We start from the raw sequence: 21280 nt of genomic DNA, 5'->3' as shown, positions 1-21280 counted from the left end.
ATTAAGTCAGAAATTATGGCGCACCCAAGCTATCACATTATATATTGCAAAATCCAAAAAGAAAATCTAAAACACTTCCAGCCCAAGCATTTAAGATTAGAGGTACTCAACCTGCACTACCCTGCCATTTTACTATTTACTTACCTGATGAGCCTGCCGTTCTTGCTCTTTGTGCTCTTTGTGAATTAACTGTTCCTTCTCCATCATATTCTGTAACTGCTGCACTTTTTGCCGTTCCTGATCAACCGCCTTTGTTGCAGTTAATACTTCATTTTCTTTAGCATGCAATTCTCCCCTAAAACAGATGGAGTGACAGGTACAGGTGAGCTGCATATTGGTAGAAGATGCAAGTAGGATGGCACAAAATGCGTATCAAAAACTACTGGTGGGCAATAAAAGAATGGATGCATACAGAACAAAATTAATGGAAGGACGTGGAGGCCTTGGAAAGAGTGCAAAAGAGGCTTACCAGGATGTTGTCTGGATTATTTTGATAAAGGAGGAGCTGGAAAAACTAGGGTGCATTTGTCTAGAACAGAGGACACAAGCTTTGGGGGAGACCTGTCAGAAGGTTACAAAATTACTCATTTTATAAAATTAATTCATAAAATACGAGGATTTATAGTGTTCAGCTGGTATGTTGTTATCAGGGTTGAAACATCTAATAATAGAGGTTGGTATTTAACTTGACAGGTGCAAGTTTTGTTATTTTTTTACAGCAAATGGTGGGTGCCTGGAATGTGCTGCCAACACAATAGAGGGTGAACACAATAGAATGTGCAGAGAACAGAGCAATATGGACCATATGCAGGCAGAAGGGAATAGTTAATTAGTTCTGCATACATTCTGGGCTGAAGGGCCTGTCCCTGTGCAGTACCATTCTATATTCTAATTCTCTTTTCAGAGAAAAAAAACAGAAGGAATTCAATCTGATTAAGTCCTGGGATAGAAAATAAGTCAAAGGTATACCCACTAACTTGTATGATACAGCAAAGAAATAAAATACAGTACATACCCACAGCTGCACATTTAGATAAGAAGGATTTAAACAAGATATTTTACTTTATTGGCTAATGTGACAGAAGGTAAGAACAGTAAAGTACGACTGGATGACAGATTATAACATCACATAAATTCTAATGACCACATTGCAGAAGGGTGTGTTAGCTCTGAAATGTAGTTGGAATTTACCAAGGAATTGCCAGAATTGGGAAAAAAACAATGAAAAATTGACAAGTGTGAGCTTGCTTTGGTCGGTGCAGAATGTAGAATTAACTGAAGCAGTAAAATTATGAAGATGGATAACAAAGAATTAGAAATTCTGTCAACTAATAACACTTTCTGGACAAGTCTGCAAGCTTGAGCTAATAATGTGGGGTTTAAATCCCACCAAGACAGTTGTAAAATTTCACTGGAAGCAAACTGAGTGGAAAATCCTACAAAAGGTCGTGGATTTGGCCCAATACATTAAGGGTAAAACCCTCCCAACCATTGAGCACATCTACATGAAACATTGCCATAGAAAAGCAGCATCCATCATCAAAGATCCTCACCATCCAGACCATGATCTTTTCTCACTGCTGCCATCAGGTAGAAGGTACAAGTGCCTCAGGACACCACACCACCATGTTCAAATACAGTTAATACCCCTCAACCATCAGGCTCTTGGACAAAAGGGGACAACTACACTCATTCTACTTCGTTGTTTCCACAACTGATGGTCTCACTTTATGGACTTTATCTTGTTATTTCATGTTCGTTATTTGTTGTTGTTTTTTTAATTATTTGCAGTTTGTTGTCCATTGATCCTGTTTACTGTTCTATAGATTTGCTAAGTATGTCTGCAGGAAAAGAATCTTGGGGTTGTATGTGGTGACATGAATGTACTCTGACAATAAATTTACTTTGAACTTTAAAATTCAGAATTAAAAACAAGCCGAATATCTTTAATGATGAACACAATACTGTAAACATGATGATTCACAAAATCAAAAAAAAATTAGCTTTTACACTGTTCTTTATGTGGTTCCAGACAATCAGCAGAATGGATAAACACGGGAGATTCTGCAGATGCTGGAAATCCAGAACAACACACACAAAATGCTGGTGGAACTTAGCAGGTCAGGCAGCATCTATGGAGAGGACTAAAGAGTCGATGTTTCGGGCTGAAACCCTTCATCAGGATGATCTGAATGGCCTCTGAGTCTATATTACTTCGGATGATTTACTGGTTAAGCAGTTTAACAATCCTGGCTGTCACTATTAAATGCAATCATGTCTCTCTTTTCTATAGACAGTGTCGACCAAGTACAAACCTGAGTTTCTGGAGGTTTTGCTGTAGTTCATGTCGTGTTTTTAATGCAGACTCCAATTCAACTGTGACCTCAGAGAGTTCTGACTTCATCTCTGACACTGCAGTTTGTTCATTCTGCAAGTGTTGGTGCAGGTCAGTCGATCGGTCCTGCTCTGCTCTGAGGGAACTCCGCAGATCATTTGCTATGATTTGTTCTTGCTGAAGCTTGTATTCAAGCAATTCCACTACAGTCAAAAGAACAATATGCTTAGGAAATAGTTTGCTCCTATGAAGTTTGTGCATTACTTTGAGACAACTGTAACAAATCAAAATCATTACTTTTGCACATCATTTGCAATTTCTACACAATAGGAACAATGTAACAGCTATGATTCTTTACAATCTCCATCAAATCCTGTTAATGAACTATCAATTGTAGTCCAGGTTCCTGTGATTCAACCAATCAAAATGCTCTCCATGTACTATTGAAATTTGCAAAACTTTGGTGAGATACCAAATCTTCTCAAACTTTTAATGAAGACAGAAAGCCAATAAAACTCTGACATCAGAGCTGTGCAGGCCAAGTCATTGAGTATATTTAAAACAGGTTCTTGATAAGTATGGGCATCAAAGGTTATAAGGAGCAGGCAGGAGAATGGGGTTGCGAGGGAGAGTGGATCAGCCCTGATTGAGTGGTGTGGCGGAATTGATAGGCTGAGTTGTTTGCCTGCTCAAAAGGACTTCTTTAATAAAAGTATGCATTAATTGCGCAAAGTGGTATAACGTCTTCCTACTTGTTTTAAGTACTGAATGAGAGAGTGACATTTTGCAGAGTGGGAGCCATTTGAAAGCTGCAAGTAACACCAGGACTGAGTGAGAGACTGACCTCTTGCAGGGCGTGAACCATTTGAAAGCTGCAAGTCTCACTAGGAGTGAATTCTATTTGAGCCAACATAAAGGAAGAAGGTGTAAGCGGAGCAGCCATTGTTGGAATGGGGCAGTGTTAGAGAGGTCTAGGTTTGGCTCAAGAGATTTGGGCAAGCACAGACACAGGTTCTAAGTAAGTTTCTACCTTCTAGTACACGGCTAGTATGCTGAGAATGGGTCCAGATTTAGTGGTATGTTCCTTGTGTGAGATGTGGGAACTCCGGTCTCCCTGATAACTACATCTGCATGAAGTGCACAGAGCTGCAGCTTCTTAGAGACAATGTTAAGGAACTGAAGCTACAGCTCAATGGCTTTCGGCTTATACAGGAGGATGAGAAGGTGACAGACAGGAGGTGACTGTCGGAGAAGTAAAGCAAATAGGCAGTCAGTGAAGAGTACCCCGTGGTCTTCCCCTCAGCAATTAAGTATACGGCTTTGGATACTGTTGTTGGGGGAGTGGGGGGAGGGGGTATGCACCAGAGAGGAGCCGCAGTGAGCAGGACTCCAGCACTGAGTCAGGCTGTGTTACTTAGAATTGGGGGGTGGGGGGGGGAAACGAAGCGAAGAAGAGGAGTACAGTAGTGATAGGGGATTCCGTTGTCAGGAGGGTATTTGCCGCCCAGGGGCCAGGGTCAGGAATGTCTTGGATCAAGTTCACAGTATTCTAAAGGGGAAAGGGTGAGTAGCCAAAAGTTGTGGTACATATTGAAACCTATACCATAGGTAGGAAATGGGAAGAAGTCCTGAATAGGGAACATAGGGATTTGGTTGAAAGATGAAAAGCAAGACCACAAGGGTGGTAATCTCTAGATTGTTGCCTGTCCCATGTGCGGGTGAGAATAGGATGATTTGGCAGATAAATGCGTGGCTAAGGAATTGGTACAGGGACAGGGTTTCAGATTTGTGGATCATTGGGATCTCTCCTGGAGAAGGAACGACCTGTACAAAAAGGACAGGTTACACCTTAACCTGAGGGGAACCAACATCCTTGTGGGCAGGTTTACAAAAGCTAATGGGGAGGGTTTAAACTAATTTGGCGGGTGGGGGATGTGAACTGGAATGATAGGACTGAGGATGGGGTATACAAGTAGATACAAATGAGGAAGGACAGGTAAGATGATAGGGCAAAATTGCAGATAGTGGGATGAGATAAAATGTTACATGGGGGCTAATTGAAAAATGAATACAAGATTGAAGGTGTTATATTTGAATGCATGCAGTTTACAGAATAAGGTAGATCAGCTTGTAGTGCAGTTAGAAATTGGCAGGTACGATGTTGTGGGCATCACTGACTGAAAGACAACCAAAATTGGGAGCTTAACATCCAAGGATACACCTTGAATTGAACAGAGCAGCAGGTAGGCAGAGGGGGTGGCTCTGTTGGTTAAAAAAAAATATGAAATCAAATTTTCATAGCATCAGGTGGTGTAGAATCCTTTTGGGTAGAGTTAAGAACTGCAAAAGTAAAAAGACCCTGATGGAAATTATATACTGGCCTCCAAATAGTAGTTACGATGCGAACTACAAATTGCAACAGGAGATAGAAATACAGGTAAAATGGGCAATATTGCGATAAACATCAGGGATTTCAATATGCAGGTAGATTGGGAAAATCAAGTTGGTGCTGGATCCCAACAAAGGGAATTTGTAGAATGCCTACAAGATGTCTTTTTAGAGCACTTTGTGCTGGAGCCCACTAGTGAAAAGGCAATTCTGGATTGGAATCCTGAGGAAGTAGTAATCATGATAACACTTACCTTTCAATTTGATAGGGAGAAGATAAACTTAGATGTGTCAGTAGTACAGTGGAGTAAAGGCGATTACAAAGGCATGAGAAAAGAGCTGGTCAAAGTTGATTGGAAGGGGATACTACCATGATGACAGCAAACAACAATGGCTGGAGTTTCTGAGGGCAATTTGGAAAAGCAGGATAGATACATCCCAAAAGTGAAAAAGTTTTCCAAAGGGAGGAAGAGATAAACATTTCTGACAAGGGAAGTCAAAGACAGCATAAAAACAAATGAGAGAACATAAAATAGAGCAAATATTACTGGGAAGTTAGAGGATTGGGAAGCTTTAAAAACCTCCCAAAGGCAAGGGTTCCGAAGGAGGTAGCTGAAGAGATTGTGGAGGCATTAGTAATGATCATTCAAGAACCACTAGACTCTGGAATGGTTCCTGAGGACTGGAAAATTGCAAACGTCACTTCACTCTTTAAGAAAGGAGGGAGACAGAAGAAAGGAAAATATAGACTAGTTATCCTGACTTCAGTGTTGAGAAGATGTTGGAGTCTATTATTAAGGATGAGGCTTCGTGGTACTTGGAGGCACATGATAAAATGGGCCAAAGTCAGCATGGCTTTCTTCAAGGGAATTGTTGCCTGACAAATCTGTTGGAAATCTTTGTTGTTTGCTTGGATTTTCAGAAGGCCTTTGACAAGGTGCCGTACATGAGGCTGCTTAAAAAGATAAGAGCCCATGGTACTAAAGATACTAGCATGGACAGAAAATTGGCTGATTACAAGGAGGTAAAGAGTGGAAATAAAGAGGCCTTTTCTGGTTGACAGCAGTGGCAAACAGAATACAGTGTAGGAAAGTGTATGATCATGCACTTTGGTTGAAGGAATAAAGGCACAGACTATTTTCTAAATGTGGAAAAAAATTCACAAATCAGAGGTGCCAATGGAACAGGGAGTTCTTGTGCAGGATTCCCTAAACATTAGCTTGCAGGCTAAATAAGTGGGTAAGGAAGGTAAATGCCAAGTTAGTACACACTTTGAGAGGACTAGAATATAAAAGCAAGGATGCAATGCTGAGGCAATATGAGGCTTTGGTCAGATGGCTCTTGGGAGCATTATGAACAGTTTTGGGTTCCTATCTAAGAAAAGACGGGGTGGCTTTTGGAAAAGGTCCGGAGGAGGTTCACGAGAATGATTCCAGGAATAAGAAGGTTAACGTATAAGGAATTTTTGATCTCTCTGGCCCTGTAGTTGCTGGAGTTTAGAAGAATGAGTGGGAATGTCACTGAAACCTATTTAATATTGAAAGGCCTATATAGAGTGTATGTATGAGGATGTTTCCTATAGTGGGTAAGTCTAGGGCTTTTCAAATGGTGAAAGGCCTTGATAGAGTGGATGTGGAGACAATGTTTCCTATGGTGGGAGAGTCTAAGACCAGAGGGCACAGCCTCAGAATAGAGGGCCATCCATTCAGAACAGAGATTAGGAGGCATTTATTTAGTCAGAAGGTAGTGAATCTATGGAATTCATTGCCACAGGCAGCTGTAGAAGCCAAATCATTGAGCCAAAATGGAAAATGATAGGTTCTTGATTAGTTAAGGGTGTCAAAGGTTATAGGGACCATGCAGGAGAATGGAGTCCAGAGGGATAATAAATCAGTCATGATGAAATGGCAGAGCAGACTTCATAGGTGTGAATGGCATAATTCTGCTCCTATGTTTAATGATTAGGGTCCAAAATATAGCTGCAAACTATAATCCCAAATCAATATCGACTGTAATTGTGAGTGAACCCCTGCCCTTTATGTGTCAGAGGTTTCTGTGCATTGAAAAATGCAGTCTCAAACATATTGTAACCCAGAACCTATCATACTTTCAATTGAGAAATTGCACAAGCCAATTAGGCAGGCAGGCATTCTAATTGTGATTCTGTCAAGTAAATGGGCGAATTAGCCTGTTACAGCCTGGGAGGTGGCAAATTGAATGATCATGCCTTTACTTGCTCTGCACAAGAATAACTCAGCTGGCCCCACTCCACACAATTCTGTCTTTTTTTTGCAAATCAGTGTATTCCAGTTAATTGGGACACATCAGCCAGTATATTTTGGCTCAATTAAGTGGCTAACCAATTAGCTAGTTTGATGGAAAAGTTAAACAGATAAAAAGGCAAACTACTGTTTAAATGTGAAACAAATTATGTATTTAAATGAACACAGAACAAATTAGAACTCTACCAATACTGTCTGGAATCTACTGTACTTGTCTAGTTCACATGTGAATGCTGTAACTAAATCAGTTTTCACTACCAGTAATGATTCCAAGTTCATTGTATGTTTCTGGATTTGTCATCCATGTGACAATGCAAACGTTTTTCTGTATATTCTCTGATCTTTCATAACTTTAATTACTGCCATCAAATCCCCTCTACATCATCCCCGCCAAGCTTCCTGAGTCTATGCAACTGGACCCCCTTTCCCAAGCAACACACACAAAATGCTGGTGAAACGCAGCAAGCCAGGCAGCATCTATAGGAAGAAGTACAGTCGACATTTTGGGTCGAGACCCTTCATCAGACTCTCCCACCCCACCGATGACCCTTTCTCTCGTCTTCAACCTTCCTCCTCTTCATGGACACCCACTCTGGTCTTCTGCCTGCTCTGGATCTCTTTATTGCTAACTGCTGTACTTCCACTAGCATTTTGTGTGTGTTGCTTGAATTTCTGCAGATTTCCTCATGTTTCCCCTTTCCCAAGAATCTTTTTAGTGTAAATCCTCTGCACTCTTCCTAAAGTGGAGAGAATTTATACCAAGATAAAAAGTAAACACCCAAAGACCAGTGTTTTAATGTTTATCAAGATTTCCTTTCTCTTGTACTCTACCCTTGAGAATGCCATGTACATTTTTAACTATTCTCACATCCTGTGAATTTCAACACTTTATCACACTGTCCCTTTTGACGTGCCCGCATTACACATGTGACCACTTAACTTACTAACCCACAACGTCTTTTGAATGTGGGAGGAAACCATTATTGGATCGGTCTGCATAAGTGTTTCTTTCCTTGTAGCAAATACTGCCTGGCCTGCTGTGTTCCACCAGCATTTTGTGTGTGTTGTTTCTTTCCTTGCAGTTTAACTTTGTGTTTATTTGTATTTTTATGTAATTACCTATATACATGTAATTGTCCCTTCTGATTCCAAGTGGTTGCAGTTGCTTTTGCAATAGCTTGGTTGTAGTTGTGGAAATAGTGTTATCTAAATAGAGCTTGTGATTGATTAACTGTTAATCAATGAAATTAGCAAAATGGTATAAGATGACCACATCACATGAGACAAATGGTGGGATCCTGCAGAGTGTTGAATAGAGTGACCTATGGTACTTTGAAAGTTGTGTTGCAGGTAGACATGATAGAGGCCTTTGGATGTTCTTTTGCAGTTGTATAAGATGTTGGAATTGGCATGAGTATCAAAATACAGAGAAAAACCTTGTCTTGTGTACAGTTCATACAAATTAGATCATTACACTGAGCAATGAGGTAAAACAAAGTGGAACGACAACACAGAACAAAGTGTAACAGCTGCAGAGAGAGTGCAATGCAGGTAAACAATGAGATGCTAGAGGTAGATTGTGAGGTCAAGAGTCCATCTTACCGGACTAAGGAACAATTTAATAAACTTTTGCAGGTGGACAGAAGCTGTCCTTGAGCCTGGTGGAACACATTTTCAACCTTTCATATCTTGTCCCTGATGGGAGAGAGGTGAAGAGAGAATGTCCAGGGTGGTTGGGCTATTGATTATGCTGGCTAAGATACTGAGACAGTGAGAAGTACAGAGAGTCCATGGGTGGAAGACTGGTTTCTGTGATGTGCTGAGCTGTGTCCACTACCCTCTGCAGTTTCCTGTGATCCCATGCAGAGCAGCCACATACCAAACTATTATGCATCCAGATAGGATGATTTCTATGATACACTGTTGAAATTCGTAAGTGTCAATGCAACAAGCCAAATTTCTTCAGCCTCCTGAGGAAGAAAATGTGTTGGTGAGCTTTCCTGGCCATGGCATCAATGGGATTGGATAAGGACAGGCAATATGATGGACAGGTATGATGTTCACTCCTCGGAATCTGAAACTCTCAACCATTTTAATCTCAAGAACATTGATATGGTGAGGCTGCATTTGGAATAGGTGTTTAGCTTTGTTCCCCCTGCTATGGGAAAGATGTCGTTCCTCTGGGAAAAGTGCAGAGTTAGCAAATTGCAAAGTGCAATTTATGAAGATGTTGCCACGGCTGAGTTATAGAGAGAGGCTGAGCAAACTGGGACTATTGTCATTGCAGTGGAGAGAATGAGGGGTGATTTTACAGAGGTGTATAAAATAATTATGGGCATAAATAGGGTCAGTATGAAAAGCATTTTTTCCTATGTTGTGGAAATTAAGAAGTAGAGGGCATGGGACAAAGGTTTAAGGTAAGAGAGGAGAGATTTTTTTCACACAAAGAGTCATCAGTATATGGAGTGTGCTGTCAAAGGAAATGGTTGAGGTACATTCATTAACAGCATATAAAAAGTACTTGGATGGGGTTCTTGGATACAAAGGATTTTAGACTGGGATATGAGCACATGGAGCTAGCTTAGATGGGAATCTTGGCCACCATAGACCAGTAGGGCCAATGGGGATGCTTCTATTTTCTAAGATTTCATGACTATATATTTTCACTCTGCACTTAGCCTGCTACACCAGACAACAGGAAAATGAGCTACACTATGCAATACATTGATAAATTTCACCAAAATACTGAATTATAAACATTTAAGATACTATAAGATGAGGGCACAAATAATTAACCTTCCTGATAAGATGGCAGTTAAGAAATACCTGAATAAGTAATTTGCACCCACTTCCGAGAAAATTATGATTAAAGGTACAATAATATTCATGGAACCCAGTTATGGAAGGCAGGAAGAAAATAAAAGCCCATCTTAGGAGGAACAAGAAAATACAAACAGAACTGGACTAGTACTTTTCGGCTTTCCATTCACTCTGAAGAACTAATAGTCAACTCTGCTGTTAATCACTGCTGGCTCGGAAAGACTGAGCAACTTCAGTTTTCCCAATTGCTAAACTTGGGATCTTCCAGCTATATAACATACCTTGCCTGCGTAGTGGCCACTCTTGTTTCTTGGATTGCTCCTCTGCACAGGTGATTGTATTCTGCAGCTGCTGCAGCTTCTCCTGGTGTTGAAGGTGTGCCATCTGCAGCTGTGAACGGAGATCCTGCACCTCTGACAGCAAGCTGCTTCTGTCCACTGATAAGAGGTCTTCCAGGGCAGATTGTTGCTGCTTCTCCTGTATAGTGAAAGTTACAGGACACATATACAGATGTGAGCTAATGCAGTCCTTGGACATGACTGTTCCTCCACACACCTTTCTGCAATGTAGAACCTGATTTTGGTTTATCCACAGTGTGAAGTGAACATAATAATGCCATACTATTCTATGTTCTATATAACCTTCATTCCTCTCTTCCTCACCCTGCACAATGCAGTCGGATAGAAGCGATGGATGAGAGGGGGCAATAGACAATAGGTGCAGAAGTAGACCATTTGGCCCCTCGAGTCTGCACCGCCATTCTGAGATCATGGCTGATCATTCACTATTAATACCCAGTCCCTGCCTTGTCCCCATATACCTTGATTCCCCTATCCATCAGATATCTATCTAGCTCCTTCTTGAAAGCATCCAGAGAATTGGCCTCCACCGAGGCAGTGCATTCCACACCTCCACAACTCTCTGGGAGAAGAAGTTCTTCCTCAACTCTGTTTTAAATAACTGACCTCTTATTCTCAATCCATGCCCTCTGGTACTGGACTCTCCCAACATCTGGAACATATTTCCTGCCTCAATCCTATCAAATCCTTTAATTATCTTAAACGTTTCAATCAGATCCCCTCTCAATCTCCTCAATTCCAGCGTGTACAAGCCCAATCTCTTCAATCTCTCTGCGTAAGACAGCCCTGCCATCCCAGGAATCAACCTAGTGAATCTACGCTGCACTTCCTCAATTGCCAGAATGTCCTTCCTTAAACCTGGAGACCAAAACTGTACACAATATTCCAGGTGTGGTCTCACCAGGGCCCTGTACAAATGCAAAAGAACATCCTTGCTCTTGTATTCAATTCCCCTTGTAACAAAGGCCAACATTCCATTTGCCCTCTTCACTGCCTGTTGCACTTGCTCCTTCACCTTCATTGACTGGTGAACTAGGACTCCTAGGTCTCTTTGCATTTCTCCCTTACCTAACTCGACACCGTTCAGACAATACTCTGCCCTCTTGTAGCAGCTTCCAAAGTGGATAACTTCACATTTATTCACATTGAATGACATCTGCCAAGTATCTGCCCACTCACCCAGCCTATCCAAGTCTCCCTGTATTCTCCTAACGTCCTCTTCGCATGTCACACTGCCACCCAGTTTAGTATCGTCAGCAAACTTGCTGATATAGTTTTCAATGCCCTCATCTAAATCATTGACATAAATCGTAAAGAGCTGTGGTCCCAATACAGAGCCCTGTGGTACCCCACTAGTCACCTCCAGCCAGTCTGAGAAACACCCATTCACTGCTACCCTTTGCTTTCTATCTGCCAACCAGTTTTCTATCCATGTTGAAACCCTGCCCCCAATGCCATGAGCTCTGATTTTACTCACCAATCTCCTATGTGGCACCTTATCGAATGCCTTCTGAAAATCTAGGTACACAACATCTACTGGCTTACCCTCGTCTAACATCCTTGTTACACCCTCAAAAAACTCAAAAAACAGATTAGTCAAGCATGATTTGCCCTTGGTAAATCCATGCTGGCTCGGCCTAATCCTATTTCTGCCATCTAGATGTGCCACTATTTCATCCTTAATAATGGACTCAAGCATCTTCCCCACGACTGACGTTAGGCTGACAGGTCGATAGTTCTCCGTTTTCTCCTTCCCTCCCTTCTTGAAAAGTGGGACAACATTAGCCACTCTCCAATCTTCAGGAACTGATCCTGAATCTAAGGAACATTGGAAAATGATTACCAATGCATCCGCAATTTCCTGAGCCACCTCTTTTAGAACCCTCGGATGCAGACCATCTGGACCCGGGGATTTATTAGCCTTCAGTCCTACCAGTCTACTCATCACAGTTTCTTTCCTAATGTCAATCTGTCTCAATCCCTCTGATATCTTATGACCCTGGCCCATCCATACATCTGGGAGATTGCTTGTGTCCTCCCTGGTAAAGACAGATCTAAAGTACGCATTAAATTCTGTTGCCATTTCCCTGTTTCCCATAACAATTTCCCCCAATTCATTCTTGAAGGGGCCAACATTGTTCTTAACTATCTTCTTTCTCTTCACATAGCTAAAAAAGCTTTTGCTATCCCCTTTTATATTCCTGGCTAGACTGAGCTCATACCTGATTTTTTCTCTCCGTACTGCTTTTTTAGTTAAGATCTGCTGTTCCTTAAAACTTTCCCAATCATCTATATTCCCACTCATCTTAGCCCTGTCATACTTCTTTTTCTTTAATGCTATGCAATCTCTGACTTCCTTTGTCAACCACTGTGGCCCCTTCCCCCTCTTTGAATCCTTCCTTCTCATTGGAATGAACTGCTTTTGCATCTTTTGTATTATCCCCAAGAATATCTGCCACTGTCTTTCCTGCCAGGGCATCCGCCCATTTAACTTTGGCCAGCTCTTCCCTCATGGCTCCGTAGTCTCCTTTATTTAATTGCAACACTGACACCTCTGATCTGCCCTTATCCCGCTCAAATTGTAGATAAAAACTTATCATGTTATGATCACTACTTCCTAATGGCTCATTTACTTCAAGATCACTTTTCAATTCCAGTTCATTACACATCACCAAGTCCAAAATAGCCTCGTTCCTGGTTGGCTCAAGCACAAGCTGTTCTAAAAATACATCCCTTAGACACTCCACAAACTCCCTATCCTGGGGTCCAGCACCTACCTGATTCTCCTAGTTCACCTGCATGTTGAAATCTCCCATAACGACTGCATTACCTTTAGCACATGCCAATGTTAACTCCCTAATCAACTTGTACCCAATATCCACGCTACTGTTTGGGGCAAAAGGAACCAACTTACCTAACCATTTATGGGCAACAAAACCAGAAGTGTCGGTATAGGGAACGTTTAAAACTTAATTAGAATTATTTAGATCATATAGTTTAAAATATAGAGACCAGGATTGTAAACATGTTGATATCTGATTAAAGCAAAGCATCATGGAGTGTCAGCATATCGGGCACATGGTTGACTAACTAGCTAGGGTGTGCATGAGAGGCAACAGGCTGAGCTTAAGGAAATTAGTGAAGATGAATTGACACCACTGGTTTAGTGGTGCAGTCAAAATGTAAATGTTATTGGACAACAGAAACAATAGCATACCAGAATATGTCACAGAGCTATAGCACGGAAACTCATACATAATGGCCAGTTTTTGCCCCCAGGCTGGCTCCATTTGCCTGCATTTAGCCCATAATTCCTCCAAACCTTTCCTATTACGTACCTGTCTAAATGCACTAACTGTAACTGTACCCACCTCCACAGCTCATTCCATATACTATCCTCAGTATGGAAAAAGCTGCCCCATGGAGCCCTTTTAAATCTTCTCCCTTTCACATTACTCTAGATTCAGACTCCCAATCCTGAGGGAAAAGGCCATGACTATTTATCATATTGATGCCCCTGATTATTTTATAAACCTTTTACGGTCACTGGTCAGTTTCCTGCACACCACTGCCCAGCCTAATGAGCCACTCCTCACAATTCTGGCCCCGTAGTCCAAGAAACATCCTTGTGAATATTTTCTGCCTACTTTCCAGCGTAATGACATCCTTCCTATATCTGGGCAACTGGAATCGTACCTAATACTCCAAGTGTGGTCTCACCAATGAGTTGCATTGTTGCGGCATGATATACTCCTGTAGTCAATGACCTGACCGCTAAAGAATCCCAAATGCCTTCTTTACCGTGCTGTCCACCTATGTCTCTGCTCTCAGAGAACTGTGCACCCATTCCCTAGGTCTCTCTGTTCTACAATACTTCCCAGGCCCTGTTATTTACCGTCAGCATCTTGTCCTGGTTTAGCTTAGCAAACTGCAACACCTGACGTTTGTCAAGAGTTAAATTCCTTCTGCCATTTCTTTACCTACTTCCCACTTTAAACTTTGATAGCATTCTTTACTATCCACTCTACCACCAATTATACCACAAACCAACTAACCCTACCAAGTACATTCTCTTCCAAATCATTAATATAGATGTTATAGGATTGCTTTTATATTTATACTGTTTCTTTTGTTTACTTTTTGTGAATTCTATGTTTATTGTGTTTTTTATGCTGCATCGGATCCAAACACACGTGTACTGAAGAATGACAATAAACAATCTTGAATTTTGAAGATGACACAGTACCGATCCTTGAAGCACACCACTGGTCACAACCCTTCACTGCCCATCTCAAACTCCTTCCACTAAGCCAATTTTATATTCCATTCACTTGCTCACCCTGGATCCCACGTGCTTTAATCTTCCAGGCAAGCTTACAATGTGGGACCTCGACCAAGACCTAGTTAAAGTTCACGTAGTGGATATTTTATTATTTTTGTATAAAATAGTAGTGAAATTTGTCTGTGTGACAACTCTGTGGGTGAAAACACTGAGAGAGGTCAGAGGAGAATGGCCAGACTGTTTCAAACTGACAGGAGAGGACAGTCACTCAAATACCACACGTTACAACAGTGGTATGCAGAAAAACATTGGCCACAGAAGATAACGAGCACACACTATAGCCACTTTATTAGGTACATGAGGTACATAATAAAGTGGCCACAGTATTAGCCGGGCTGCTGATCTATATGAATATGCTTGTTCATATGGGGCTGAATGATACAAATATAAACAGCAATGCCAGTAGATGGAAGCATTAAATTACAATAAGATAGATTAAGTAAATGGTCAAATTTGTGCCAAATAGAGTCAGTGTAAGCAAGAATAAGGTCATCTGATTCGGACCCAAAAAGCCTAAACTGAGTACTTTCTAGTCCTGAAGAAAGGTTTGGGCCTGATATGTTTTCTATAGATGCTGTCTGACCTGCTGAGTTCCTCCAGTGTTTTGTGTGTGTTGCTTTGGAGTTTCAGTATCTGCAGACTTTTTTGTGTGAGTACTCTCCAAACCAGAAAGTGTGCAGGTCCAAAATGGAGAAGACATCCACACAGCAATCTCACAAATACAGAGAACAAAGATGAATACAAGAAAGTAGAATTTATAAATTAGGTATTTTAAATGCTTCCGCACAACTTAACAAGGATATTTGAGACATAAAGGTTGCAGTGTAGATTTGCTACAACAATAATTGGACTCCAGTGTTAAATCATGAGAAGAGATTGCTTGGGAGTTGTATTCCATAAAAGTTTGAAAATTAAAGGGCAGTTTTATCAAAGTTCTCATTACATTAACAATAAATGATAATTTCGCTATCCGATCATTTAGTTGGATGCCAAATCTAGAATTAGAAGACACTTTAAAAAATAATTTGTCTCTTCATCAATTAAGTTTGGAACTAGCTCCACAGGATGAGGGTGATAGAAGTCAGAATATCTTTTTACCAATAGCAACTGAAGCTAGTTTGATTATTATAGAAAACATGACAAAGGAGTAAAAACAGAATCCGCTTAAGGAAAATATATTACTGGAAGATAACTCAAGATAGGAGCAGCATGAGGTTTCAGCCATCAAGATTATTGCCATAGGTAGTATAAAGAAGCAGTTCAGAGGACTTGATCACCAATCAGGGTCAAAGGTAAATATTCTGGTAGTATTGAAATATAAAAAAGCTCCCACGTTCATGGTGCTGTGGACCACAAGATGGCCGCAGCAACAAGTAGATCAAAGTCCTGCTGTTTTCCCATTTGGATTGAAGGTCCATTCGCTTCTAAATGTAACCTAATGAAAAAAGAAGTTTTGACTCTGTCTGTTTGATGCTCACCTCATTGAATTCTGCATCATCCAGGTCATTGTAATATGTAGCGAGGGTATTATCACTGTAGGAAACTTTGACTTTTGATTCTTTCCACTGCTGTTTTACCCATTCCTCCACCATGTCCTTTTTATGATTTTTCATTGTACTCATTTCTCATTTTTCCTACTTTACACTGGTTTTCTTTACCACATATGATCAGGAGGGTGCAGTGAAGCACACATAACTTCTGTGACATCATAATGACAAAGTGACAGGACAAGATTGTTTCAACTTTCTTAAGTTAAATAAAACTGTGCTTCAAACTGACTGAAATTGTTGAAAAAAAAGATCAAGTTAATCTGCCACTACTTTAGAAATTGTGGTTAATACAATCTTAATTGGCAGCCATTATAACTGACTTCAACAAAGATGCAATTATGCCTATGGAGTAGAGTTCTTTAAATAGAAATTCTTTCAATTTGCCAATGTAAAAGAGAAATATAATTATAAAGGAAATTTCCTGTGAAATTATGACTGCATTTTGGGGTAACCTGGAAGGAAAACCCTCATATTTCTATGTTTCCATGACAAACTTGACAAAATCAATGCAACTGACTCATGATTTAGTCTGTGTTGAATTATTTCTTCTCTGCCAAGTTATGAAAATAGGTACCAAAATTTGTTTCAAGACCTAGACTCAAGCAAACAAAAAGAGCTTAGTTTCCTTATTAATAATGCTAATATTGTTTTTAGTGACAGATTTGTAAGGACTGTCTTAATGTTGGTGGCAATTATTAAGAGTCTAATAATGCTACCTTTATTCAATTGTTTTATAGGTGTACAACTTGAATTGGGAATTGAAGTTTATTTAAGAATTCAAAACCAGGAACTAATTTCACCTGCTACTTGCTGAATTCATACAAATTATTTTTGAAGCAGAACATTTACAACAATCTTCTGCCTCACCTTATGTTTCTATTATTCTTGCAAAACCAGATATACTCTCAGTGGCCGCTTTATTCGAGACCTCTTATACCTAATAAAAAGGACACTGAGTACATTTCCATTTGTTTGTGGTCTTCTATTGCTGTAACCCATCCAGTTCAAAGCCCAACATGTTGTTCATTCAGAGATACTCTTCTGCACACCATCTTTGTAGCACATGTCATTTGAGTTAATGTCACCTTCCTGTCAGCTTGAACCAGTCTGGCCAGCTCCCCTGACAAAACATTTCTGCCCACATAACTGCCACTCATTGAGTGTTATTTTGTTTATGAAACTTTCTCTGTCAGCTCTAGAGACTGTTGTGTGTGAAAATCCCACAAGATCAGCAGTTGCTGAGATACTCAAACCACCCTGTGTGGCACCAACAAACACTTCACGGACAAAGTCACTCAGATACTCAGATCACTTTTCTTCCCATTCTGATGCTTGGTCTGAACAACTGAACTTCTTGTCCATGCCTGCATGTTTTCATTCATTGAGTTGCTGTGACATGATTGGCTGATTAAAAATACATGTATTAACACGCAGGTGTATCTAATAAAGTGGCATTGAGTGTACATTAATGCCACCTACAGTTTTCTCTGCAGTCAAAAAGTAGTTTAACTGCACCTGCAGAAGTTTCAGTCCATTCTTTCAATACAAAAATTGATTAAAAAGTTGTGAATTTACCAAATCTGTCTTCTATCATGGAAGTTTCAACACAAAGAGAGGATTCTTTGACACAGGCCACAGCAATGAACATGAAGGGTGGAGAATGTAAGAGGGGTGGAAAGTGGGAAGATGAAAATGCTAATGTGTCTTATGTTCACCTGCTCTTTAAGCATACGTTCAAGCTTCTCAGGCAAGGAGCTCTCTTCTGTAGATGGGTTCTTCATGTACGAACGCAACTCAGCCAAGAAAGACTGTTGTTCTTGATTGAGGACAGCCTGTACAGCCACAAGTAACTCCCTCCGCCAATCAGTTCTGCTTACAGAATCCTGTCAAGCATAAAACGAATGGAAAAAGGAGTCAAGACTTCTGGAAAGGAAATAATGATTGTAACCATGGGTTCATGGTAAACATCATAAATAATGACATAAAGACAGAAAATGCTGATAAATACTCGGCAGGTGAGATAGCATCAGTGGAAAGAAATAATGATTAGTTACAATTACTCACAGGTGCTCTATTCTTTCCTTTATATCTGTAGTATTGCAATTGCAAATAGAATGGAAATCAAGACTCCACTGCAAATGTGTCTTATCCATTGTTTATTCCAATTAAGGATGGAGTTAGATTGAAAGCAGAGGCTGAAAATATGTCAAGGCTGAGTTCCTCCAACATTTTGTGTGTGTTGATAGCAGCTCTGATGGTTGGGAAACTAACAATTACAGGGAAACAGAAAGCTGATAACAAATTGGCTAAAAATAGAAGCAATGTGAAGGCTCTATAGTCTGTAGCAGGGCAGTCTGATAACAAGGGCCATGCTGTTCTCCTTGTACACAAGCAAATAATGTGTGATTGCAGAACGAGTACAAATTGTCAAGAATCCGGTTCATCAATGACAAGTCCACAAACACGTTCATTATTTGTGGCTGTCCGTCATCATAATTCTATGCTCCACATTTTGTCAGTGTTTTCATTCTCTACACTTGTCCTCATTGTTCTGAAGGAGCTCAACTGAAGCTTGAGAAAAAAAAAACATTTTGTTGCATCAAAAGATGTGCTTTTTATTTCATTTTTCCAGTGCTACCATCTCTTGTTAATTAATCGTACCTATCTTTGACTTAATCATTCTTCATTTTACTTCCTCTCTTCTGATTTCCTGGGCTCCGTACTTGCCTCAACCCAGTTACATTTTTAACATTTCTGCAATTTTGGTAATTAAACATTGACATTAAACATAAATTTTCATTTTCTTCTTTTACTGATGTTTCCTGATGTTGGGTTTCACTAAATATTTGCATCATTTTTACTTCTTTGCCCAATTTAGTTATCAGGATATTTTCAAATGTACACAAATCAGGAATGGTTATAGATTCGTAGTCATAGAAAAGTGCTGCACAGAAACAAGTCCTTCGGCCAATCTAATCCAGGTCGAACCATTTGAAGTGTTTAATCCCATCAACCTGCAACCAGACCATAGCCCTCCTATCTATATACATATCCAAACCTGTCTTACAGGTTGAAATCAAAATCGTATCCATCACTTGCTCTGGCAGTTCGTTCTACACTCTCACCACCCTCCAAGTGAAAAAGTTTCTCCTCAGGTACCCTTTAAACATTTCACCCTTCATTCTTAACCCATGACCTCCAGTTCTAGTCTCACCTAACCTCTGATTGCTTTTACCCTATCTATATCCTTCATAATTTTGCATACCTCTATCAACTCTCCTCTCAATCTTCTATGTTCTAGGGAATAAAGTTCTTAACTATTCAATCTTTCCATATAACCCAGGTCCTCTAATCCTGGCAACATCCTCTGCACTGTTTCAATTTTATTTACATCTTTCCTGTAGGTAGGTGACCAATAACATCCCAACTCCTGTAGTTAATACTTCAATCCATGAAGGCCAATGTGCCAAAACCTTTTTATACAATTCCATCTGCCTGTGATGGCACTTTCAATGAATTATGCACCTGTATTCCAAGATCCCTTTGTTCTATCGTATTCCTCTGTGTCCTTCTGCTCAGTGTAAGACCTACCCTGGCTGGTCCTTCCAAAGTGCAATGCCTCACACTCATCTGCATTAAATTCCATCTGCCATTTTTCAGCCCATTTCCCACTGCAAGCTTTGATAGTTTTCCTCCTGTCCACTACACCCCCAATCATGGTATCTTCAGCAAATTTGCCAATTCAGTTAACCACATTATCATCCAGATCGTTCATATAAATGACAAACAATAATGGACACAGCACTGATCCCTGTGGCACTTCACTAACCACAGGCCTACAGTCAGAGAGGCAACCATTTACTACCATTCGCTGACTTCTCCTGCAAAGCCAATATTTAATCCAATTTATACCTCATCTTGAATGCCAAGTGACTGAACCTTTTTGACCAACCTCCCATGTGAGACCTTGTTAAATGCCTTGCTGAAGTCAATGTAGACAACAGCCACTGCCTTGCCTTCATCAACTTTACTGGCAACATCCACGAAAAATTCTAAGATTGGTTAGACATAACCTAAAACACAGAGCCACAGACTATCCCTAGTTAGTCTCTGTCTGTCCAAATACTCATATATCCCATCCATTAGGATACCTTGCAATAACTTTCCCACTACTAATGTCAGGCTCAACAGCCTACAGTTCCCTGGTTTATTCTTAGAGCCTTTCTTAAACAGTGGAACAATATTCGCTATCCTTCAATCCTGCAGTACCTCACCCTGCAAGCCCTGCACTTAACTCCCAGAGTCCAAGGGAACACCTTGTCAGGTTCTGGGGATTTGTCCACCTTAATCTGTCCAAGGACAACAAACACCTCCTCCTCTGTAATCTGTATAGGGCCTATGACCGCATTGCCACTTTCCCTCAGCTCTACAGATCATGCGTCAGTCTCCCAAGCCAACACAGATGCAAAAAATCCTTTTAAGATCTCCCCCATCTCTTTTGGCTCCATGCATAGATTACCATTTTGATTTTCCAGAGGACCAATTTTGCCCTTTGCAATCCTTTTGCTCTTAACATATCTGTAGAAACCCTTGGGATTTGCCTTCACCTTTTCTACTAAGGCAACCTCACACCTCCTTTCAGCCCTCCAGATTTCTTTAAGTGTTCTTTTGCATTTCTTATACTCTACAAGTACCTCAATTTGTTCCTACCTGCCTATATCTGCTATGCACCTCATTTTTCTTAACCACAGCCTCAATATCTCTTGAAAACCAAGAGATATCCTTGAATTTTATTTTGACAGGCACATACAAACTTTATCCTCTCAAAGTTTGTTTTAAAGACCTCCCACTTATCAACTATATCTTTTCCAGAAAACAGCCTGTCTCAATCCACACTTGCCAGATCCTTTCTAAAACCAAAATTGGCCTTCCTCCGATTTAAATCTCAAATCAAGGACCAGACCTATCCTTATCCTTTTCCATAATTACCTTGAAATTGATATTATGATCACTAGAAGCAGTGTTCCCCTACACAAAATTCTGTCACCTGTCTCTAATAGGTGATCTAGTATCACACTCTCTCTAGTTGGGACTTCTACATACTGATTAAGGAAACTTTCCTGAACACATATGACAAACTATCTATTCTAGACCTTTTACAGTATGAGAGTCCCAGTCAATTTGTGGAAAACAACGGGAAATTT

General features: G+C 40.4%; 1 protein-coding gene across 4 annotated transcripts in view; it reads right to left on the bottom strand.

The window, feature by feature from the left end:
* Window positions 1-21280, bottom strand: part of pcnt (pericentrin) — a 210193-nt gene that overhangs the window by 21960 nt on the left and 166953 nt on the right. For all 4 annotated transcript variants that reach the window (XM_059967417.1, XM_059967418.1, XM_059967419.1 and 1 more), the window contains 4 exons: window positions 17792-17959; window positions 10107-10302; window positions 2316-2538; window positions 145-295 (listed from right to left, as the gene is read on the bottom strand). In XM_059967417.1, coding sequence (XP_059823400.1) covers window positions 145-295; window positions 2316-2538; window positions 10107-10302; window positions 17792-17959 — 738 coding nt within the window. The remainder of the gene's footprint in view (window positions 1-144; window positions 296-2315; window positions 2539-10106; window positions 10303-17791; window positions 17960-21280) is intronic.

This window comes from Hypanus sabinus, chromosome 4, assembly GCF_030144855.1.
Source record: "Hypanus sabinus isolate sHypSab1 chromosome 4, sHypSab1.hap1, whole genome shotgun sequence".
Lineage (NCBI taxonomy): Eukaryota > Metazoa > Chordata > Chondrichthyes > Myliobatiformes > Dasyatidae > Hypanus > Hypanus sabinus.
Note: the sequence above shows the minus strand (reverse complement) of the source record. Positions and strands in the feature narration are given on the sequence as shown.